Source organism: Acanthochromis polyacanthus, chromosome 11, assembly GCF_021347895.1.
Source record: "Acanthochromis polyacanthus isolate Apoly-LR-REF ecotype Palm Island chromosome 11, KAUST_Apoly_ChrSc, whole genome shotgun sequence".
NCBI lineage: Eukaryota > Metazoa > Chordata > Actinopteri > Pomacentridae > Acanthochromis > Acanthochromis polyacanthus.
The window spans coordinates 36253652-36272057 of record NC_067123.1 but is presented as its reverse complement, the minus strand read 5'-3'; the positions used below and the strand labels follow the sequence as shown (position 1 = coordinate 36272057).

At 38.8% G+C, this 18406-nt stretch overlaps 1 protein-coding gene across 1 annotated transcript in view; it reads right to left on the bottom strand.

Annotated features, from left to right (window-relative positions):
• Positions 1 to 18406, bottom strand: part of akap9 (A kinase (PRKA) anchor protein 9) — an 81212-nt gene that overhangs the window by 44328 nt on the left and 18478 nt on the right. The window contains exons 8-19 of the mRNA XM_051956080.1: positions 18074 to 18221; positions 17826 to 17896; positions 17635 to 17734; positions 17426 to 17523; positions 16845 to 16950; positions 15503 to 15734; positions 11775 to 11838; positions 10628 to 10936; positions 9919 to 10197; positions 6182 to 6318; positions 5219 to 5388; positions 1882 to 2114 (exon numbers count right to left, since the gene is read on the bottom strand). Coding sequence (XP_051812040.1) covers positions 1882 to 2114; positions 5219 to 5388; positions 6182 to 6318; positions 9919 to 10197; positions 10628 to 10936; positions 11775 to 11838; positions 15503 to 15734; positions 16845 to 16950; positions 17426 to 17523; positions 17635 to 17734; positions 17826 to 17896; positions 18074 to 18221 — 1947 coding nt within the window. The remainder of the gene's footprint in view (positions 1 to 1881; positions 2115 to 5218; positions 5389 to 6181; positions 6319 to 9918; positions 10198 to 10627; positions 10937 to 11774; positions 11839 to 15502; positions 15735 to 16844; positions 16951 to 17425; positions 17524 to 17634; positions 17735 to 17825; positions 17897 to 18073; positions 18222 to 18406) is intronic.

Here is an 18406-nt window from a genome sequence, read left to right as displayed (position 1 = left end):
TGAGTCATTTCTCCTTGTTTCCATCTTGTACATAAAACTAACAGAGTCCAGAGTTTTCATACAAATATGATAACTGACATTGGCATCAATATTCTCATGCAACAAGAACATAATTACCAGAAAATACGAAAATGTTTAAACGTTCTTTGACACTGATATTTTAAGCAGTTTGGCATCATTGTATGATAAAAATGGTTTAAAAACAGAATGTGCCTCACAGTAACTCATGCTTGTCTACTAATCAGACTGAACTGCCATTTCGTTTATAGCGTATTCACATTTTTAATTCAAACTTTGATTACTTTATTGTTGAATATCTTAATAGTTCATCATATATTTTTGGGTCTTAATGTCTGTTTAAATCACTGAATGATCTGAGATGTGATATTGTATGATATGGCAACATGTCAGCAAAAAAAAATAATGAAGTTAAGCATAAAAGGTTACTTTTATAAAGTGCCATATGCATTATATAAATGCATAAAAATTAGGCGAGTTAGCCAATCAGTGGTGTAAAATGGGGATAAAAGTTAACTTCACCAACAACACGACTATGGTAATGTCAGTCTTTTTAAAACATTTAACCACTTGTTGAGTTTTCAAACACTTTCTACTGAGTGAGTTGACGTGTTCAAAGAAAGGATTCGGCATGTTGAGCTATGAGTCAAGATAAGCAAATATTTAACTATAATCAAGATCCATGAATGTGATCATATTTGGTAACTTCCGCATACATGAAAAATGGTGTTGATCCCGCCTCCCAGTGAGGTAGAGAAGCATGTGGTTTCCACCCAGCCAATCAGAGAAGATCACTCTATGTTACAGCCAGGCGTGAACTAAACGTGATGTCACCCGTTGGTTTCAACGCCGAGAAAATGAAGCCCGGATTTTGCTACTTCCTGGTCGCCATTTTGGATTTTTTGGAACCAGTGACGTAAAAAGCGTCATCAAACAGGCTGGACCGGAGAACAACTAGGGGCAGGACCAGTCTATGGGTGGGCCAGACTGAGAGCTGATGACTCGCTTATCCCGCCCACATTTTACCACAGAGGCTTCTGTTGCTATCAATCATTCCAGACAAGACTGTCTATCAAGTATAGCCACGCCCCCTGGCTCCGCCAACTTTAACGATTTATTTAAAATTCAGTATTGATTTATTTTAAGATTGGCCACCTGATCTCTCATTTTGACCATGAAAACTAACGGGAAAAAAATCCTGAGCTGTAGAAAATCAGTCTATCAAATATAATTTTTTCCGGTGATGAATCGGGGTCTATGGAGCAAAAGCTTTTTGAAGCCAACCCTCGCGGACGGCGTGATATTGCAAGTTTTTGACACTTCCGGGTGGGCTTCATTTTTGGAGCCAGATGCTACGTCCATCTTTATATACAGTCTATGGTTACAGCACACTACGTCGTGGCATTTGGCCAATCAGCGGATCACTCTTTCTCTTTTCTCTGAAGTTGGAAAAAGGCAGACTTACGGCTCGGTCCTCTTCCATATTTGTGGTCAAAACTAGTCATTATTAGTTGACGATATTCACACATTTCACAGTTGAATAATTGTGCTAAGTGATGATATCTACATTTCTTGGAATGTTTTCAATGGGTGGTAAAGTGTGGAAAAAAGACTAATGGGCAAGGAACCATACACGGTAACTTCAACGACCTTGAATTTCAACATGAAAATTAAACATTTTGAAAAATGTCACAAAAGCAAAAAGGTTTTATGTCCTCCAATAACACTCTAGGGTTGAAATTTTGAACTTCAAAGTATTCCGATGAGTGCCCTTTAAAAGGTTAAACACATGCAAAAGAAATAGGCAAGCTAGCCAGTCAGTGGGTGGTAAAGTGTGGACAAAAGACAATAATTGGTTTGTACCTGGTTCGTGGTGTCCGTGATCGCCACCAACATCTTCTCCAGAGCCGTCTGAAGTCGGCTGCTGATGCCCATTAAATATTCCTCATTCTCCAGCTGTGGTCCTGCTCCAAGCAGCAGACTGTCTATCATCTGCTGAGAAATCTCCAGACCCTCGTCAGTCTCCAGCTCCCCAGACCAAACACTTGCATCGTCTGCACCGGTCTCACTGCCCTGGAAGCTTTCTGCTGAGCAATCTAGAAAGACACGAGCGACAGAAGGCCGAAATGTTTCACAATTAGTTCAGTGTCAACAAATTTTTTGTTATTTGTTTCGAAAAGGTCTGTAACAGCTTTCTTGTGGTGCTCAACCATCATGTCCTGTGGGTCAAATGGACCAGTTTTAAAGTTTGAAAATGTGGAGAAAAAAAAAACTATTTTCACAGTGAAACTTCTGATGTCCACATTTTAAACATTTTTGGGAAGTTTTTGAACATTTTTTGGTTGGGGGAAAAAAAAAAAACCTTAAAAAAAGTGCTTTTTGTGTGAATCTTCTAAAAGAAAATATAACTTTTACTGATATATCTGTAAAATTATTTTTTGGAAGATTTTTACTAATTTTTTGAAAATATTTACAAGAATTCTCTTGCCAAATTTGGGGGATTTTTTAAAAATAAAATTTTTTAAGGTGAACTTGAAAGGAATTTCCTTCCTGAAGGTTTCGCAAATTTTCAGAAATTTAGGGAATTTTTTTGCTAAATTTTTAATTTTTTTCAGACAAGGAAACTATATTTTTTGGTGCCTGTAAATGAAGACAACAGAAGGGTTAAACCAAGACATGTACGATGTAAAATGCTTCTTGAATACTAAATATTTAGGCTCACATGTTGAGGGACACTGAAGTCAGGCTCAGTAAGGTCGTTAAGATGCTAGATGTGTGTGATTTATATTCCTGACTAAACAGGATGTTAGGAGTGCTGGATATACGGCCAAAATAATAAGGGCGAGGGTGCACACGTCATCTGGTTCAAATGGGAACACTGCACTCACACAAATGCCTTTAAGTTAGTTAAAAAATTATGTAATTCACATTCAGTTGTTTGACTCACTTGCTTATTTTTGTAGTAATATTATGACAGCAGGTGGAGGCAGGGTGGGTCAAAACTGGTGATGCATTCAGGTATTTCAGACAATGCAGAAATCATGACACAGCAGAACTGAGCTGTGGATCTTCTGAAGGATGTGAGGAGGCAAAATGATTCATCAAAGGGACTTGTAATCACAACAAACATAACAAATGTAGAGTGCCACCGGCTCCATGATTAAATAAGAGTAGTGTTATGCAACCCAGTGCAGAAAGGTGGCGTAGTGAGGGAGATATTTTTAAAGAATTCTAGGTTAAGAACCACAGCATTCCTACAGTGTTGTACTTTCTATATGGGCAGTACTGTGATATGACATCAAAGTGACACTGGCTACAGGGGCACCTTTGTATGTGGCGTTTTGTGTGTTTTACTGGAATATTGCTGCTGAACTTCATTTCAAATGTATTTACATAAAAGCACATGATTAGATAAAGGTGCTGTGACCGCTGCACACACAAATTACCACGCAGGCACGTAATTAAACAAACCATGAGCATGTGATAAGACCAGCCATGTGAGTTACCACAGTTTATGACTGAAATCTACATTCTGTAGACTGTGCTGCGCTGTAGGAAGTAGTAAAAAAATAGGTGTTATGATAAATGACTGTCGGTTCACAGCACCTGTCACAAGTTCAGAGTGACGCTACACTTGTGAAGAAAAAATTACTCTCTCTCTCCTCATTGAGTTATTTCCTCACAGTTGTTTGCTGAAGACATCCTAGGATATCATGCAGGTTGCATTTGTCAACTACAGTCACCTTAAATCAAGTTGTAGAACCTAAAGATCGCCTCAAATGATCCTACAGGTTTGACCCCTGTTCCTGTTTGCTTCTCCCAAACTGAGGCTGGAAGCTCATTCAAGCCCTCTCTGTCCCTAATGTGACCCTGAGAAAGGCAAATTCTACAAGACGAAGACACATGAGAGAGACAACTGCTGTAGGAAAAACACAACTTGGTTAAGATTAGATATTGTGCAGTGTGACGTCACAGAGCAGACAAGTTGTCTCCATATTAGGCCGCAGTCTAAATATCCTCCCAACTCAATATATACCCAAGGTTGGAGAGAATCCTCAGAATTAAAGCTGCCGGTGCTCACATCACTGTGTTGCTCGTTGTATCACTTCTCCTGACATCAGTAAACCTTATTCTCAGCATAAACCAGGGGTGTCAAGATCCGTTCCTGGAGGGCCACTATCCTGCATGTTTTAGATGTTTCCCTCTTCCAACACAGCTGATTCAAATGATCAGGCTTGTTATCAGGCTTCTGCTGAGCTTGATGATAAGCTGACCATTTGAATCAGGTGTGTTGGAAGAGGGAAACATCTAAAACATGCAGGATAGTGGCCATCCAGGAACTGAGTTTGACGCCCCTGGCATAAACCATCTGAGTCTCCAGAGTGTCTCTGAATCTGTCTCCTCATTGGTCTCTCGACATCACAGAATTCCCTAACAACACCTAAAAATTCAGCAGAAAAACCTCAACACTTTGGAACATTTATTGCATTTCTTTTTCACTTTGTACTATTGTATCTATAAACTGATCGGCTTGGTGGCCTTCAGATTCCATGGAGTCACCACCTTGACTCATAATCGCTCAGGCTGAAAGCAAATTTGCTATTTTTCTGAGACCTTTTTGTTTTCCACTAGAGAAACTGAGCAACAATCTCCAGGCTACATGCACAACAGAGAGGAGAATAGTCTGTTTATTCGTGCATTCACATTATGTAGCCATGGTTCACTATTGCTACGCTACACTGAACTATGAGCAACAGAGGAGATTTGTTTAAAATGCAGCCACAACTGCTGTGTTACAAGTGACATGAATCCCATGTTAAAGTCAATTTCAAAACCTTAATGCATATTTTTGCTTGTTTCCAAATGTTCTGTTATCCAGATTTAATACTGATTCCAAGCTCCAGGCTACAAAATGTAATAAATTGGATTTGTAATGGTGGTGTGATGATAGCTCTGAACATGCAGGTGCAGCTGCTGTCGTGCAAAACTGCACATAACAGCAATACTTAGCTCTAAAGTGAGGCACTGTCTAATAAATGTATGCATAATTGCATTTCATAGGCTTTGTAGTTCCTTTTCTTGCTTCCTTGCAAAAGATTTCAACCCAAAGTTAAACAGGAAGATGTTTGAACTGAGTGTTATCCACACTATCCTGATGTTACCTGCCTGCAGAATAAGACCTGATGTGGCTCTGTATTACCTTTCTGCTTTGCTGCTCTCTGTGAGGAGGGGTGAGGAGGCTGTACTCCACTGGAAGCGTCACGCAAACTCTGCATGTGGAGACCCATAGTTTCCTCTGCTGCCGCCGTGGTCTTCAAGACGTCAACCAGCACCTGACTCAGCTTCTTGTTGGCTTTACGCAGCAAGTTTCTGAAATCAATAGGAGATGTAGCACTAGCAGGGGCACTTCATTAAAGTATCTGAAGCGTTGTTCACATGCAAATATCAGAAAAGCTTCAAGACAGATATGACAGTTAAGAAACTGAGTCTATTGCACTGCAGAAACTCAACATCCTACCAAGTCTATTTGTCTTAGTTTTGGTCTAAATGTCTCGTCCCACTTGATTTAAGATAAATTCAGTTAATAAATGACATTCCAGCAAGATGGAGGGACTTGTTTTAAGACAAAGCATCTTAAATATCTTGTTGAGTCAAACGATCCTGAAATTATCTTCTAAGTTGTATTTTACAAGAAAACTCAAAACAAGTTGAATACATCTCAAATTAGGAGGTTACATGAAAGCAAAAATCTCTTTTTGAGCGAAAAATTACTTCTTTTTTTTTAGCATGTCTGGCTTATTTTAAGACACGTAAGCTTGACGATCCTGGTAAAATGTAGCTTAAAATAAGTTTTCCCAGTAAATTTTAAGATCTCAATATTTTAAATATTATATCTTATTTCTAGAAATCTTACCAAGCCGTTTTTCGCTTGTTCTTTTGGCAGATTTTCTCACTTATTTCAAAGTAAAAGTTCCTTGAAATAAGTTATTTTTTTCTGGCTTTGAGAGTGGCATTTTTCCAGTGTGTGGCTTCAAATGGAAATCGGTACTAATATATGTCTAATATAAACTGTTTCTCATGAAAGACTAACTGAAAACACACTATAAAGTTTACCTGTAGTTGCTCTGATTAATAAAAAAAGCAGTGTGCATGCAGCGTTTACCTTTCAGTATCTTTGTCAGACAACTCTCCATCATCCTGCAGTGACAATTTGCTTCCACCAGCCTGCGTTGTTCTCGTCCCGCCCAGATCTTCCTCTTCCTCAACTTCTCCTTCGCCATCATCTCCTGTCTTTAAGGCCTGGACGGGCAGCAGAGAGAACACAGACAGCAGCCCCGTCATCTCCGAGTTTCGGCTGAATAAACAAACTCTTGAAAATTCTGTGCAGCGGCGTGGCCGAATGTGCGACCATTAGTAAAAGTGAATTCAAATCAGGCACGGCGAGGCACACGCAGACACACTGCCCTTTTGTGAGCACGCAAACAAACACAGACACACACTTTAGGTCCCTTGGTGCTGCGAGAAACACTACTATCTTTGTGCTGCTATGGCAACAGGTGCACCTGAGGCACACACACACACTGCTTGGGGCGATAGCTCCATCTTCTGGAAGAACAACAGTAATGCAGCTAATGCAGCTTTTCATCCTTTAATCCACAAAATAATCATAAATTTGCAACCTCCACTATAGCAAGAGATGCACACAGACATGCAGACAAACTAGTGGGCCTATGGAAACACAAGCAAGATGACAAAAGAGAAGAACACAGCAGCCCAACAACTGTAACATTATTAAATCGTAATTTAATTTAGACAAGAAGCAGCAGACATCAGTCAAAGCAATCTCCTCATATAAACTGTAGAGCAAAATAGAACATGTAGAAGGAGCCAACTTGCAGCCTTCTTATGTTTTGCAAAAATTATGACTAAAATATAGTATTTTAAACTGGCTTTAAATTTGATTGGATCTGTGGAAATCATTCTGTGGCGCCCACTTTGGGAACCACTGCTCTAACAGACAGTACACCCTGCACAGACTGTACATGAGAGAGGCATTGGTCTGTAAAACAAACACTTTTCAGCACATATTTGGATGAGATCACTTTACAATGTTGCTGGAGTAAGACCAAGTAAGTGCTGTACAGTGTAACGCCAGAAAAATGGGGATGTCTGAAGTTTAAATAAGATTTTGAGACACAAAGTCTGAGAGATTAAATTCCCATGTGATTTGTTGCGGTGTTGATATAAGTTGTATTATACTTCAGACATTATTCTAAACACATCGTTGGCAAAAGAGTTAAAATCATTCAAGTTACTGTCATTTTTTCTAGAAGATCGTATCTACACCTGCATGTGTTTAAATGTGCAATACAAAATGTTTATCTGTAAGTGTATTTATTGTTTATTAATGTGTAAACTTTGGTACAAGGTTCAGATTGTTAAGCGACTCCAGCTGTAAGAACAAACCAAGCCCTTTGCCTTGTCTATAATTTCTGTTCTTATTCAATTAATATTCATAATATGCTTATTCTTCTTCCCTTTTTTCATTTGCTTAATTTTCAGGTGTCCAAGGAGGGTGAGACATGTGAGGTTTCATTTTTGTGAATGTACTTACTGAAAAAAAGACTTAAATTCATGACTCAAACAACGCTCTATAATATTAAATTCAAAAGAACCTTCAAAATAATTTCTGGTAATAGGCTGAAATCTATCACACCTTCTCCAAATTTTTGACCAAGAAACAATCTGTCAAAACAAACTTTTCCTGCTGCAGATCCCACTGCCTTTCTCCTTTTACCCTTCATTGTGTATTTTCAATGGATCACTTTCACAACATACTTCTTGCTGTCATTTCTGCTCTAAACAGAAATCAAGATAATTTCGTGAATTCAGGAGTGAACAACACCATTCATATAAACATTTCAGCTGAGTGTTGTCAAGGAAAGTACAGAGGCATTTTCTCATCATTAAACCTAATCTAAACCAATTACAGAGGCTTAAGAAGCTTTTTTTTTCTTCTAAATTAAACCCACCAAGCGTGTGTTGGAGGAACTCATCTCACAAAGAACACTGAACCTGACAGCCGCTGCTATCACACAGTTAAAGCCTAATCATGCAATAAATGGTTAGTGAAAAGCAAGCGGGCTCTGGGATTAGCTTTTGAAGGCAGCAGGAGCGCTTTGAAAAAAGTAATCCTGAATCAGCAGGAGGAAATCAGGACGACCAAATTAAGCAAATGATGAAACTATGCCTAATCTAGAATCAAAAAGATTATTAGCTGATATAAACCGATAAACAAATACTCTTCCTGCCAAATAAATGAACTGTTGTGACACTAAAAACAATTTTTTTTCTCCAGTAGTGGTTGTGGCTGTGTGTGGTTATTGTAAGAATTCTTCAAAACGTGTTACTGATAAAAGCTATGCTCACAATGTCACGGCATAAAATGTAAAACCGAGGAGCAACAGCACCACTGTGTTTTTATTTCTGCAGTAAAATAATGCTGCTCCATGTTTAATTTCACATTTTTTTACAGAAAGCCCTAAAATGTAACATCTGCCAGATAATATATGTTTATAATAAGATTATAAAATGTATTAGAAATAGAGAATAAAGCTTGTTGATGCTAAAAATGCTGGAAAAAGTAACCCATGAACTCACTGTATGTTCTGTTTTTCAAAGAAATACACAATACATTAAAAATGGAGCGGTTTTAAATGTAAGAAATGTGAATTTATATGAGTTTTGAGACATTTAGGACATGGCTAATCTTATTTGGGACAGTTTTTTAGTGTTTTAAATCATTCTGGACATCTTTTGACACATTTTCTTTTTCTTTTTTTACACTTCTTAGTCATTTAAGACACGGTTGAAGTTATTTGGGATATTTTTTTAGTAATTTTAGACACGTTTTCAAAGAATTTTGGACAAATTTCAAGTAATTTGGGAGATTTTTTGAGTCATGTTGACAAATTTTAGGTAATGTAGGACACGTTTCTTGTTATTTTGGAACATCTTTTTTTAATGTCATTTTGGACAAATTACAATTAATTTTGGATGACAATTTTTGAGTCATTTTGGACAAGTTTCTAATTATTTGGGGCAAACTTCAGTAATTTAGGAGGTCTGACTGACTGTGTATTGTGTCATTATGTGTGTAGTGTAGTTTATAATGTTGTCTGTGCTGTTTTTATCAGTGTTGTTGGATCCTCTGTCTACTTTTACTGAAAAACCCAAACAGGGACGGGAGTTCAAAATTAGCATAATGATATACACGCTATATGCAAGACATCAGATGTTTTTATGTTAATTGCATGGCCCTTGATCAAATAAATAAATAAATAACATAAACAAACACTGGGATGTTGCACTTGTCTGAATTAGTATCACGAGCGTGTGAATGTTTGTATCTTGTGTTTTTTAGCTTCTCAGCTACTTGCAGGTGGAAGAAATGTAAGTATTTAACATGTCCAATTACTGCTTAGTCTTTTGGTTAAATAATATTACAGTTAGTTGAAACAGCTGTGTGTCCATTCACAAATGAGGATCAACGCTAACAAATTTTTAAAAGGTCAACAGATAAGGACACAGATGATCGAAAATACATCATATTATTATTCCTCACTATCTGTAGTCTTTAAGATTAGTTATAGCTCTGCTTGTAGACAAATACCTATTTTAAGTAACAAAAATATTTAATCAGAATAAAGTCACAGTTAGCAAGTCAACCCAGTGACAAACATTCAGAATCTATGATATATATATTCAATTTGACTGATGCAACACCTGCATTGCGACACTGTACATCTAAAAATTAATGACACAGCAGCAATGAACCAGCGGCTGAAAGTCGGGAGGGAAGCAGCGCATTCGGTGTGACGTTCGGTAAGAGACACTGACCTGCTTAGGTGCCGATTCGGTTTTCTGCAGTTCCTCCTTTAACTTTCTGATCTCGGCGTTCCTGTCCTCCAGCTCCCGTTCCAGCCTCTCCCTCTCCACCTCCTCCAGCCAGGCGCCTGAGGTGGGGGAAGCTCTGGGAGTGTGCTCCTCTGCCTCCCTGTCATCCACATCCTCTTCATCGGACTGGGTCTGCATGGAGGTGCTCGTCTGGCTGGCGCGTTTGTTGATTCGAGCCAGCTCGGTCTGCTGTGCAAACTCCACAGACATCTGAACTATGGCCTGTTAAGAAACACGGATCCAAAGATGTTTACTTTTGATTTAAGAGTGCGGATAAAATGTTTGCTTGGACATCTATTTTTATTTGTTTGCCCCCTTTCATTCCTTTCATGCAGTTTTTGTCTAAAGATGAATAATGCACTGCATCTTTATTTGCAAGTATAACTATTTATATTCATTATTTTGATGAATATTTGAATATAAAGGTGACACACATTAACGTTACTAAATTCATCACACAACTCTTAAAGAAACAGAAAATACTCAGTGCTTAGTAAAATTTAAAATTATTTTATCATGTCATTTACTATTGTAAAATAATTGATGAATTATTGATTCACTGACCACTCATTGCAGCTAAACTGCATCTTTTCACATCAGCCCATCAACTGTTGCTGACTAGCCACAACATTTGTGTAAAAATGCCACATACCTTTGCCACTTCCTCCTCCACTCTCCCCTCGAGGCTCTCTGTGGAGCCTCCAGCGCCGTTGATCCCGCTGAGATCCTGTTCTCTCTCTCCTCCGTCTCCCTGACACTCCTCTCTTTTCCCCTCCTGTTCCTTTTCTTCTCTCAGCCTCCTCAGCTCACTGCTGTGCTGCTCCTTGAGAGCGGTGACTTCTTGGACGTACTTGTGGTAGAGAGCTTTCCTCAGCGCCTGCAGCTGTGCTGTCAGACCAGGAGACCCGCCAGACCAGCGCTGCTCTTCACCTCCCGCTGATAATTCCTCCTCACTCGTGTCCTAAGGAGAGTAAAAAAAGCAGAAAAGTTACAAATTTATTCTACTAGTTAGCAGTTGCTGCTGATGTTAAAAGCTGAAAAATATGAACAAAAAAGTTCCTCAAGACTGTTCCTGAAATAAACCGGTCCCACCCACTCCTTGACCACAGCATTTTGTTCACTCTGCCTCAGAGGGACGATAAAGGGATAAAGAGGTGTCTTGCATTAAATAACAGCGACATTTTAACCGGCACACTACTGCTCTGTCTTGTAATGAATTCCTGTCTGTTGCACAGTCTTTCAGGTTCCTTGGTACCACTTGCCAAAAGCTAAACACTTCAGATCAAAACATACATCTCAAATGCAAGATTTTGTCACAGACTCTCTTTGTCAGTCTTCTACTCTCATATCTTCTCTGATCTCTGCACGCGAATCCAAGAGCCTCAGAACATGAACTGTGTGAGTTCTGAGGCTGGTGGGAGTGAGAATGACAAACTAAGAAAGGCTGCAAGTCAGAAAAACGAGTGTGAGAGAATACTTAAATGGAACGCAGTTCATTCACGCAAGACAGAATCCTCCTTTCATGCAGCCACCAAGACTAGAGGACGTCCGCTTGGCTAAAAAACGGTCTTATGTAACGTCCAATCCTTTTAATCGTTAGATATAAGTCCACTCATGATGCTGCTTCTGGAGCTGGGCTGGGGATTTAGGGCACGCTTTAGCCTAAAGGCTGCAACTGCTCTCTCCCATCCGCCTTTACTGTCATAGCATCTTAATGCACGTGCACATTTCTGCTCGCAGTAGGATGTGATGCGTGTGACACAGAAGACTTAGAGGAGAGCAAAATGAAGCAGCCAAACCTTTACTTCCTCTGTGTGCTCCTCCTCCATCCACTCAGAGCTGGACGCTGGAACGCTGGACCGGCTGAAAGATAAAACGTCACTATTAATTGTCGGCAGCCTAGTTTTAAAGATTAAGAATTTAATGAGGATTTAATTTAAAGTTTAAAAGTTAAAGAATGACCATTTCAAAAGGCTAACATATCAGAATGCAAAATGAGGATAATGAAGCAGTTTAATGGGATTACCACAGATATTATTAGCATGCTAGATTACCATAAACAACATTCCCGCCTGCTTTAAGGTAAACTAGTTGGATTTGCACGATTTTTGGTTGCAAGCAAACAAGAGTAAATAATTCTCTGTGATATTCATTTGAGCAGAAATTCCCCTGCATTATTTCCCTGATGATTATTCAGTCTTGATTAAACATGTAATAAGTAAATGACAAAATTACGTATATAAAAGCAAAAGTGCTAAGAAAACACAAAACAAAAATTAAAGAACTAATGAGTATTTCCATAGTTGAATAAAGTTAAGGTTATTTTCCCAATTAAAGGTGGAGTTTAAGATATTGGGGAAAGATTTTACTAATTAGCATTTTTATATATATTTACACACGTGGACAAAATTGTTGGTCCCCCTCAGTTAAAGAAGGAAAAACCCACAATTCTCACTGAAATCACTTGAAACTCACAAAAGTAACAATAAATAAAAATTTATTGAAAATTAAATAATCAAAATCAGCCATCACTTTTGAATTGTTGATTAACATAATTATTTAAAAAAACAAACTAATGAAATAGGCCTGGACAAAAATGATGGTACCCATAACTTAATATTTTGTTGCACAACCTTTTGAGGCAATCACTGCAATTAAACGATTTCTGTATTTGTCAATGAGCATTCTGCAGCTGTCAACAGGTATTTTGGCCCACTCCTCATGAGCAAACAGCTCCAGTTGTCTCAGGTTTGATGGGTGTCTTCTCCAAATGGCATGTTTCAGCTCCTTCCACATATGTTCAATGGGATTCAGATCTGGGCTCATAGAAGGCCACTTTAGAATAGTCCAACGCTTTTCTCTCAGCCATTCTTGGGTGTTTTTGGCTGTGTGTTTTGGATCGTTGTCCTGTTGGAAGACCCATGACCTGCGACTGAGACCAAGCTTTCTGACACTAGGCAGCACATTTCTCTCCAGAATGCCTTGATAGTCTTCAGATTTCATCGTACCTTGCACACTTTCAAGACACCCTGTGCCAGATGCAGCAAAGCAGCCCCAAAACATTACTGAGCCTCCTCCATGTTTCACCGTAGGGACAGTGTTCTTTTCTTCGTATGCTTGGTTTTTGAGTCTATGAACATAGAGTTGATGTGCCTTACCAAAAAGCTCCAGTTTGGTCTCATCTGTCCAAAGGACATTCTCCCAGAAGCTTTGTGGCTTGTCAACATGCATTTTTGCAAATTCCAGTCTTGCTTTTTTTATGAGTTTTTTTCAGCAGTGGTGTCCTCCTTGGTCGTCTCCCATGAAGTCCACTTTGGCTCAAACAACGACGAATGGTGCGATCTGACACTGATGTACCTTGGCCTTGGAGTTCACCTTTAATTTCTTTGGAGGTTGCTCTGGGCTCTTTGGATACAATTCGAACGATCCGTCTCTTCAATTTGTCATCAATTTTCCTCTTGCGGCCACGTCCAGGGAGGTTGGCTACTGTCCCGTGGGTCTTGAACTTCTGAATAATATGAGCCACTGTTGTCACAGGAACTTCAAGCTGTTTAGAGATGGTCTTATAGCCTTTACCTTTAAGATGTTTGTCTATAATTTTTTTTCGGATGTCCTGGGACAATTCTCTCCTTCGCTTTCTGTTGTCCATGTTCAGTGTGGTACACACCTTTTCACCAAACAGCAGGGTGACTACTTGTCTCCCTTTAAATAGGCAGACTGACTGATTATGAGTTTGGAAACACCTGTGATGTCAATTAAATGACACACCTGAGTTAATCATGTCACTCTGGTCAAATAGTTTTCAATCTTTTATAGAGGTACCATCATTTTTGTCCAGGCCTGTTTCATTAGTTTTTTTTTTTAATAATTATGTTAATCAACAATTCAAAAGTAATGGCTGTTTTTGATTATTTAATTTTCAATAAATTTTTATTTATTGTTACTTTTGTGAGTTTCAAGTGATTTCAGTGAGAATTGTGGGTTTTTCCTTCTTTAACTGAGGGGTACCAACAATTTTGTCCACGTGTGTATAGTCCCTCCCCCCCTCTTTTCTACTCCCTCTCATCCTCATTGTTTACTGCATGAGCATGAATGTGCACGAGTTCAAACATGCACGGGACACGCTGGTACAGTTTGTGTAAATTGGTCAAAGCTACTTTGTTTTTCATTTACCACATTTTTTTAAGCGCACATAGAATGAGGAGCTAGCAGAAAATCACCAAATGTCACGAAAGTGTACCGGATTATAATTACATACTCATCTTTAATTGATCATTAATTTGTCTCTAAATAAGAACAATTTCCTATTTTAAGTTCCCACAGAAAAAGGTACTAACCTCAAATTCCAATACTCAAAAACCAAAAATATTCAATTTATTGTCAAATACGACAAAGAAAAGCAGAGAAACATAAAATGATTGGTAAAAAAATTCTGTCAACTGAATATGCAATGAATTGTTTCAGCTTTAGATACAAGAAGGTGAAAGCATTTATCTAATAAAAATAATATTAATATGAGTAAGTCATCAATAAATAAAATATGTGACTGTATTTCACATCTCTGCAAATAATTTCCTTTAACATGGACATAAAAGAAGGTTTTAGGGAATTAATATTAACAAAACCAAACAGTGGAGGGCAGCAGCATCTCAGTCTTAAAGAAAGAGCAGGATTCTCTTCTGTAACCTTGAGAAAAAGCTCACCCATGATAAAAAAAAAAGTTTCCTACTTGTTGTATAAACAGCCGGTATGTCCCAGAAATGAGTGAATTTTCAATATAGCAACAGCTAAAAATAACTTGATTCTGCTCTTTTCTTTTTTTTGACATCAGACAGGATGAATGTGGTCATTTTTGCCATTTTAGTTTGTGAGCCTTAAGTTCATTGCAATGAAAAAAGATCGGTGCATTCATTGCGTTTCTACAATTCAGTGCCTCATCTCCCCCAGGAAGCCATCTATAAAGGCTTAAAAAGCTACTTTTACAGGTTAGTGGGCTAATAAAAGGCATGAACAGCACACAGTGAAACAACCTTGTGAATATTTCATTAGTTGGGGCTTTGTTGTCAACTGAACTGGGTCAGGTAACTTCCACGTGCTGCACAGGATGCGCAGACCGGCTGTCATTACAAGTTATCTTTAGAACGGTCAATCATGTAGCTTGGTCGGCTCAGAGTGCTTTCTAAATATACAAACACTGTGTTAATCAATCATCTGTAAGCATTAAAATGAGTTCCTCTGATTACAAGTAAACTGTATACGTGAGAGAATTATGCAAGCTGAACAACTGAAGGTGAACAAATGAAGTGATGTTGCTCCTTAAAAGAGACAAAACTTGAGATTCGATGATAGATATCGGCCAGATTATTATTTCAGAGATTACTGGGTCTACTGGAGCAATTTTAAAGTCGTATTCTCGTATCTTGTTTAGTCTCAACAGACAGATAAGAGCTGACAATGATCTTAACACGAGTCAAGTCTGGCAATTTGGGTCATTGCCAGAACAAAACAGGTGTTTTTGTTGCGTCACCTGTGGTAGGTCTGAGCGCCCGTGACCTCCTGCAGGCGCTGCTGCAGCATAAATAGCTCGGTGGCGTAGCGTTCCTCTGACTCCGTGGCCTGCTGCTGGTAATGGGCTCGGAGATGCTCCATCTCTTGTTTGTGACTCTCCTCCAGCTGGAGCTGCTTCTCCTGAGCCTCGGCCTTCAGCCTCTGTAAATCTATCGAAGGCACGCTCGATGCACAGGCCAGCTCCTTCAGATCTAACCGATACAGAGGTGAAACGTGAAATTTGATATGCTGAACTGGGCAGCATTTGAGATTAAAATCAATGAGATGAAACTTTAATGTTTGTTCTGGGAAAACAGGCTGCTACGGTGCCAAAAGACTACTTCAAATATGAAATAAATGAGCAGGGAGTAGTTAAAAAACAGACATAAATGCAAATATTTCATAAAAAGACTACTTCAAATATGGAATAAATGAGCAGGGAGTAGTTAAACAGACATAAATGCAAATATTTCATAAAATGTTTCAACAGATTACGAGTTAACAACTATTTGCCCTTTATAAGTGTAGATTTTACAGCATACAGATATCAAGAATCTGCTAAATATTCACTCAAAATGTGTAAAGTTTTGTTAAGAAATGGTGTTTGAATACAAAGCACTGTTACAGTTTGACTTCAAAGTGTGTGGCACATCCAGACAGGTGGTGAATGAAAGGGGAAAAAACAACAATAATGTGTGTTTAGTGAGGTTTTAAGCCAGAACAGCTTCAGTGCTCCTGGGCATTGATTCTCTGAGACTCTCAAACAAATCTTCCAAAAGATACTCGTGTTTGAATGATGGCGCTGGGGAGTGACGTCTAACACATCAGCCCCAAATCTAACGAAGCTGTTTAAGAGGGTTGAGATCTGATGACTGTGTTGGTCAAAGCATATGGATGCAACAGCGTCATTCCAGAAGAGACTAATGACATGAAGGTGATCATTCAGAACTACCCTGTCAAGTGTTCAGGTTTTTCCTTTTCGTTATTCGATCTCAAATGATCAGAGACGCTCTGCCCAACCATCTCTGATTTGTTTGAAACGTTTTATTATAAACACTGGATATTAAAAACAGGACCTGTCTGTAAGCAGCATAAGAATGTTTTTACCAATTTAACAGCAGACTAAATAGGGGGAAAAATAAAATTTCTTAAATCCTTCTTAAAGCCTTCAACTGCATATAATTTCCCTTGGGATTAATAAAGTATCTATCTATCTATCTATCTATCTATCAGAATACACAAAAAAATGAAGACCCTTAAACTTCAGACAAATACATGACATGCATCACACACCATATATTAACCCAGAGATCCAGATTTACCTTTGCTTGGTGAAGGGCTGAAGGTGGCAACTTGCACACGCAGGTCAGAAATTTCCTTCTCACTGCTGCTCTTCAGCTCATCGTATGCCATCTGCAGCTCACTTATCTACAAGACAAGCGTTCTAATGTTAACAGCAATATTGTCTCAGTACAATACATGCTCAACAAACTGCTAGTTTTGAATTTAAACACCAGCTGAACTTCATAAACAGACAGTAAAATGTGTTCCAAGGATTTCATAATATTTTTTGGGTTGTTTTGGTATTAACATAGTTTTAATCAAAAAATGTATCTGAACTTATTCCAGCTCCTCATAGTGTTTAGCACAGCAAGGTGAAGACTTTACAAATTTTGAACAGGAAAAAACAAAAATCCTATGCGCAATTCATTGTGGAAAACAGTGTCTACCTAATAAAGTATTATTACTGTTTGTATCTTGTAATTGTTTTTGAACTATACTCTGTTTTGTCACATTTCCAGTGGGAACATGCATGTGTGCATTCATACTCCAAACCTGTTTGGAATTAGCTCGCAGTGTGAAACTGGAGCTCAGCTTAGGTGTACAGATTTGCAGGTTTTACCTTGTTCCCATCGGCTCTCAGCAGAGCCTGGAGCTGTGAGAGTCGATGATGTTCCTGCTCAATCTTCTCCCTCAGCTGCTGCAGAGCTCCGTACAGCTCTACAATAAGAGAAGCGAGTTACACAGACAGTTAAAGGGTAAGGTAGAGCGCATGTTTTATTTCCAGTGGTGCTCGTTTTATTCTGTACTGTAATTCTTTAAAAAGTGTACCTCTGGCCTCCAGGACAACGGGGGTGGATTCACTAGTTGCTGGTCTTTCCTCTGCATCGACGCTCTCCAAAAACCTTTCACCAAATATGTTCTGAAAAGACTGAAAAAGCAGAACAGAGAAAGTCCAGATTGAATGCTATGGTAATGATAGGCAGTCTAATTCAGAAAACAGCATTTTTTTCAATAATTACCAGAAGGATCTCACTGCATTCTTCTGACACTGCTTGTATCATGTTCTGATACTTGAAGATTTTACGTCCATCTGAGAAAACAAAAGTACAAAATGAATACAGTTAATAGAATATTATGCAAGTGTTCATAACCAAGACAGCACAAAAATCCTGCAGGATACTTTTATTCATGTTCTATCCATCTGCTATGGGATCACTGCTGTGCCACAAATACAGATGGACACAGTGTCATCAAACTATTTCCTCACCGTGGTCGCTGTGGTCTTTCAGGCCCTGCAGCTCCAGCTCCAGAGACTGTGAGCGAGCGTCCGTCTCCTCCTGCAGGAGCTCCAGCTGGGCGGCATGGATCTGAGACAGGCTGAGGCGTTGGGCCTCCATGTGCAGCCTGCAATCACCCTGAACACAGGAAGAAGATATCATGTCCTCAGCATGCAATTATGCACAGGGAAACATGTCTTTCTGTCCAGACATATGAAAAGCATTTTGAAAGTTTTCCACATTTTGTTTTGTTTCGGCTTCTTAAAATACAATTAATTTACTTGTTCATCAATTTACACATAATTCTTGACAATGACAGAGTA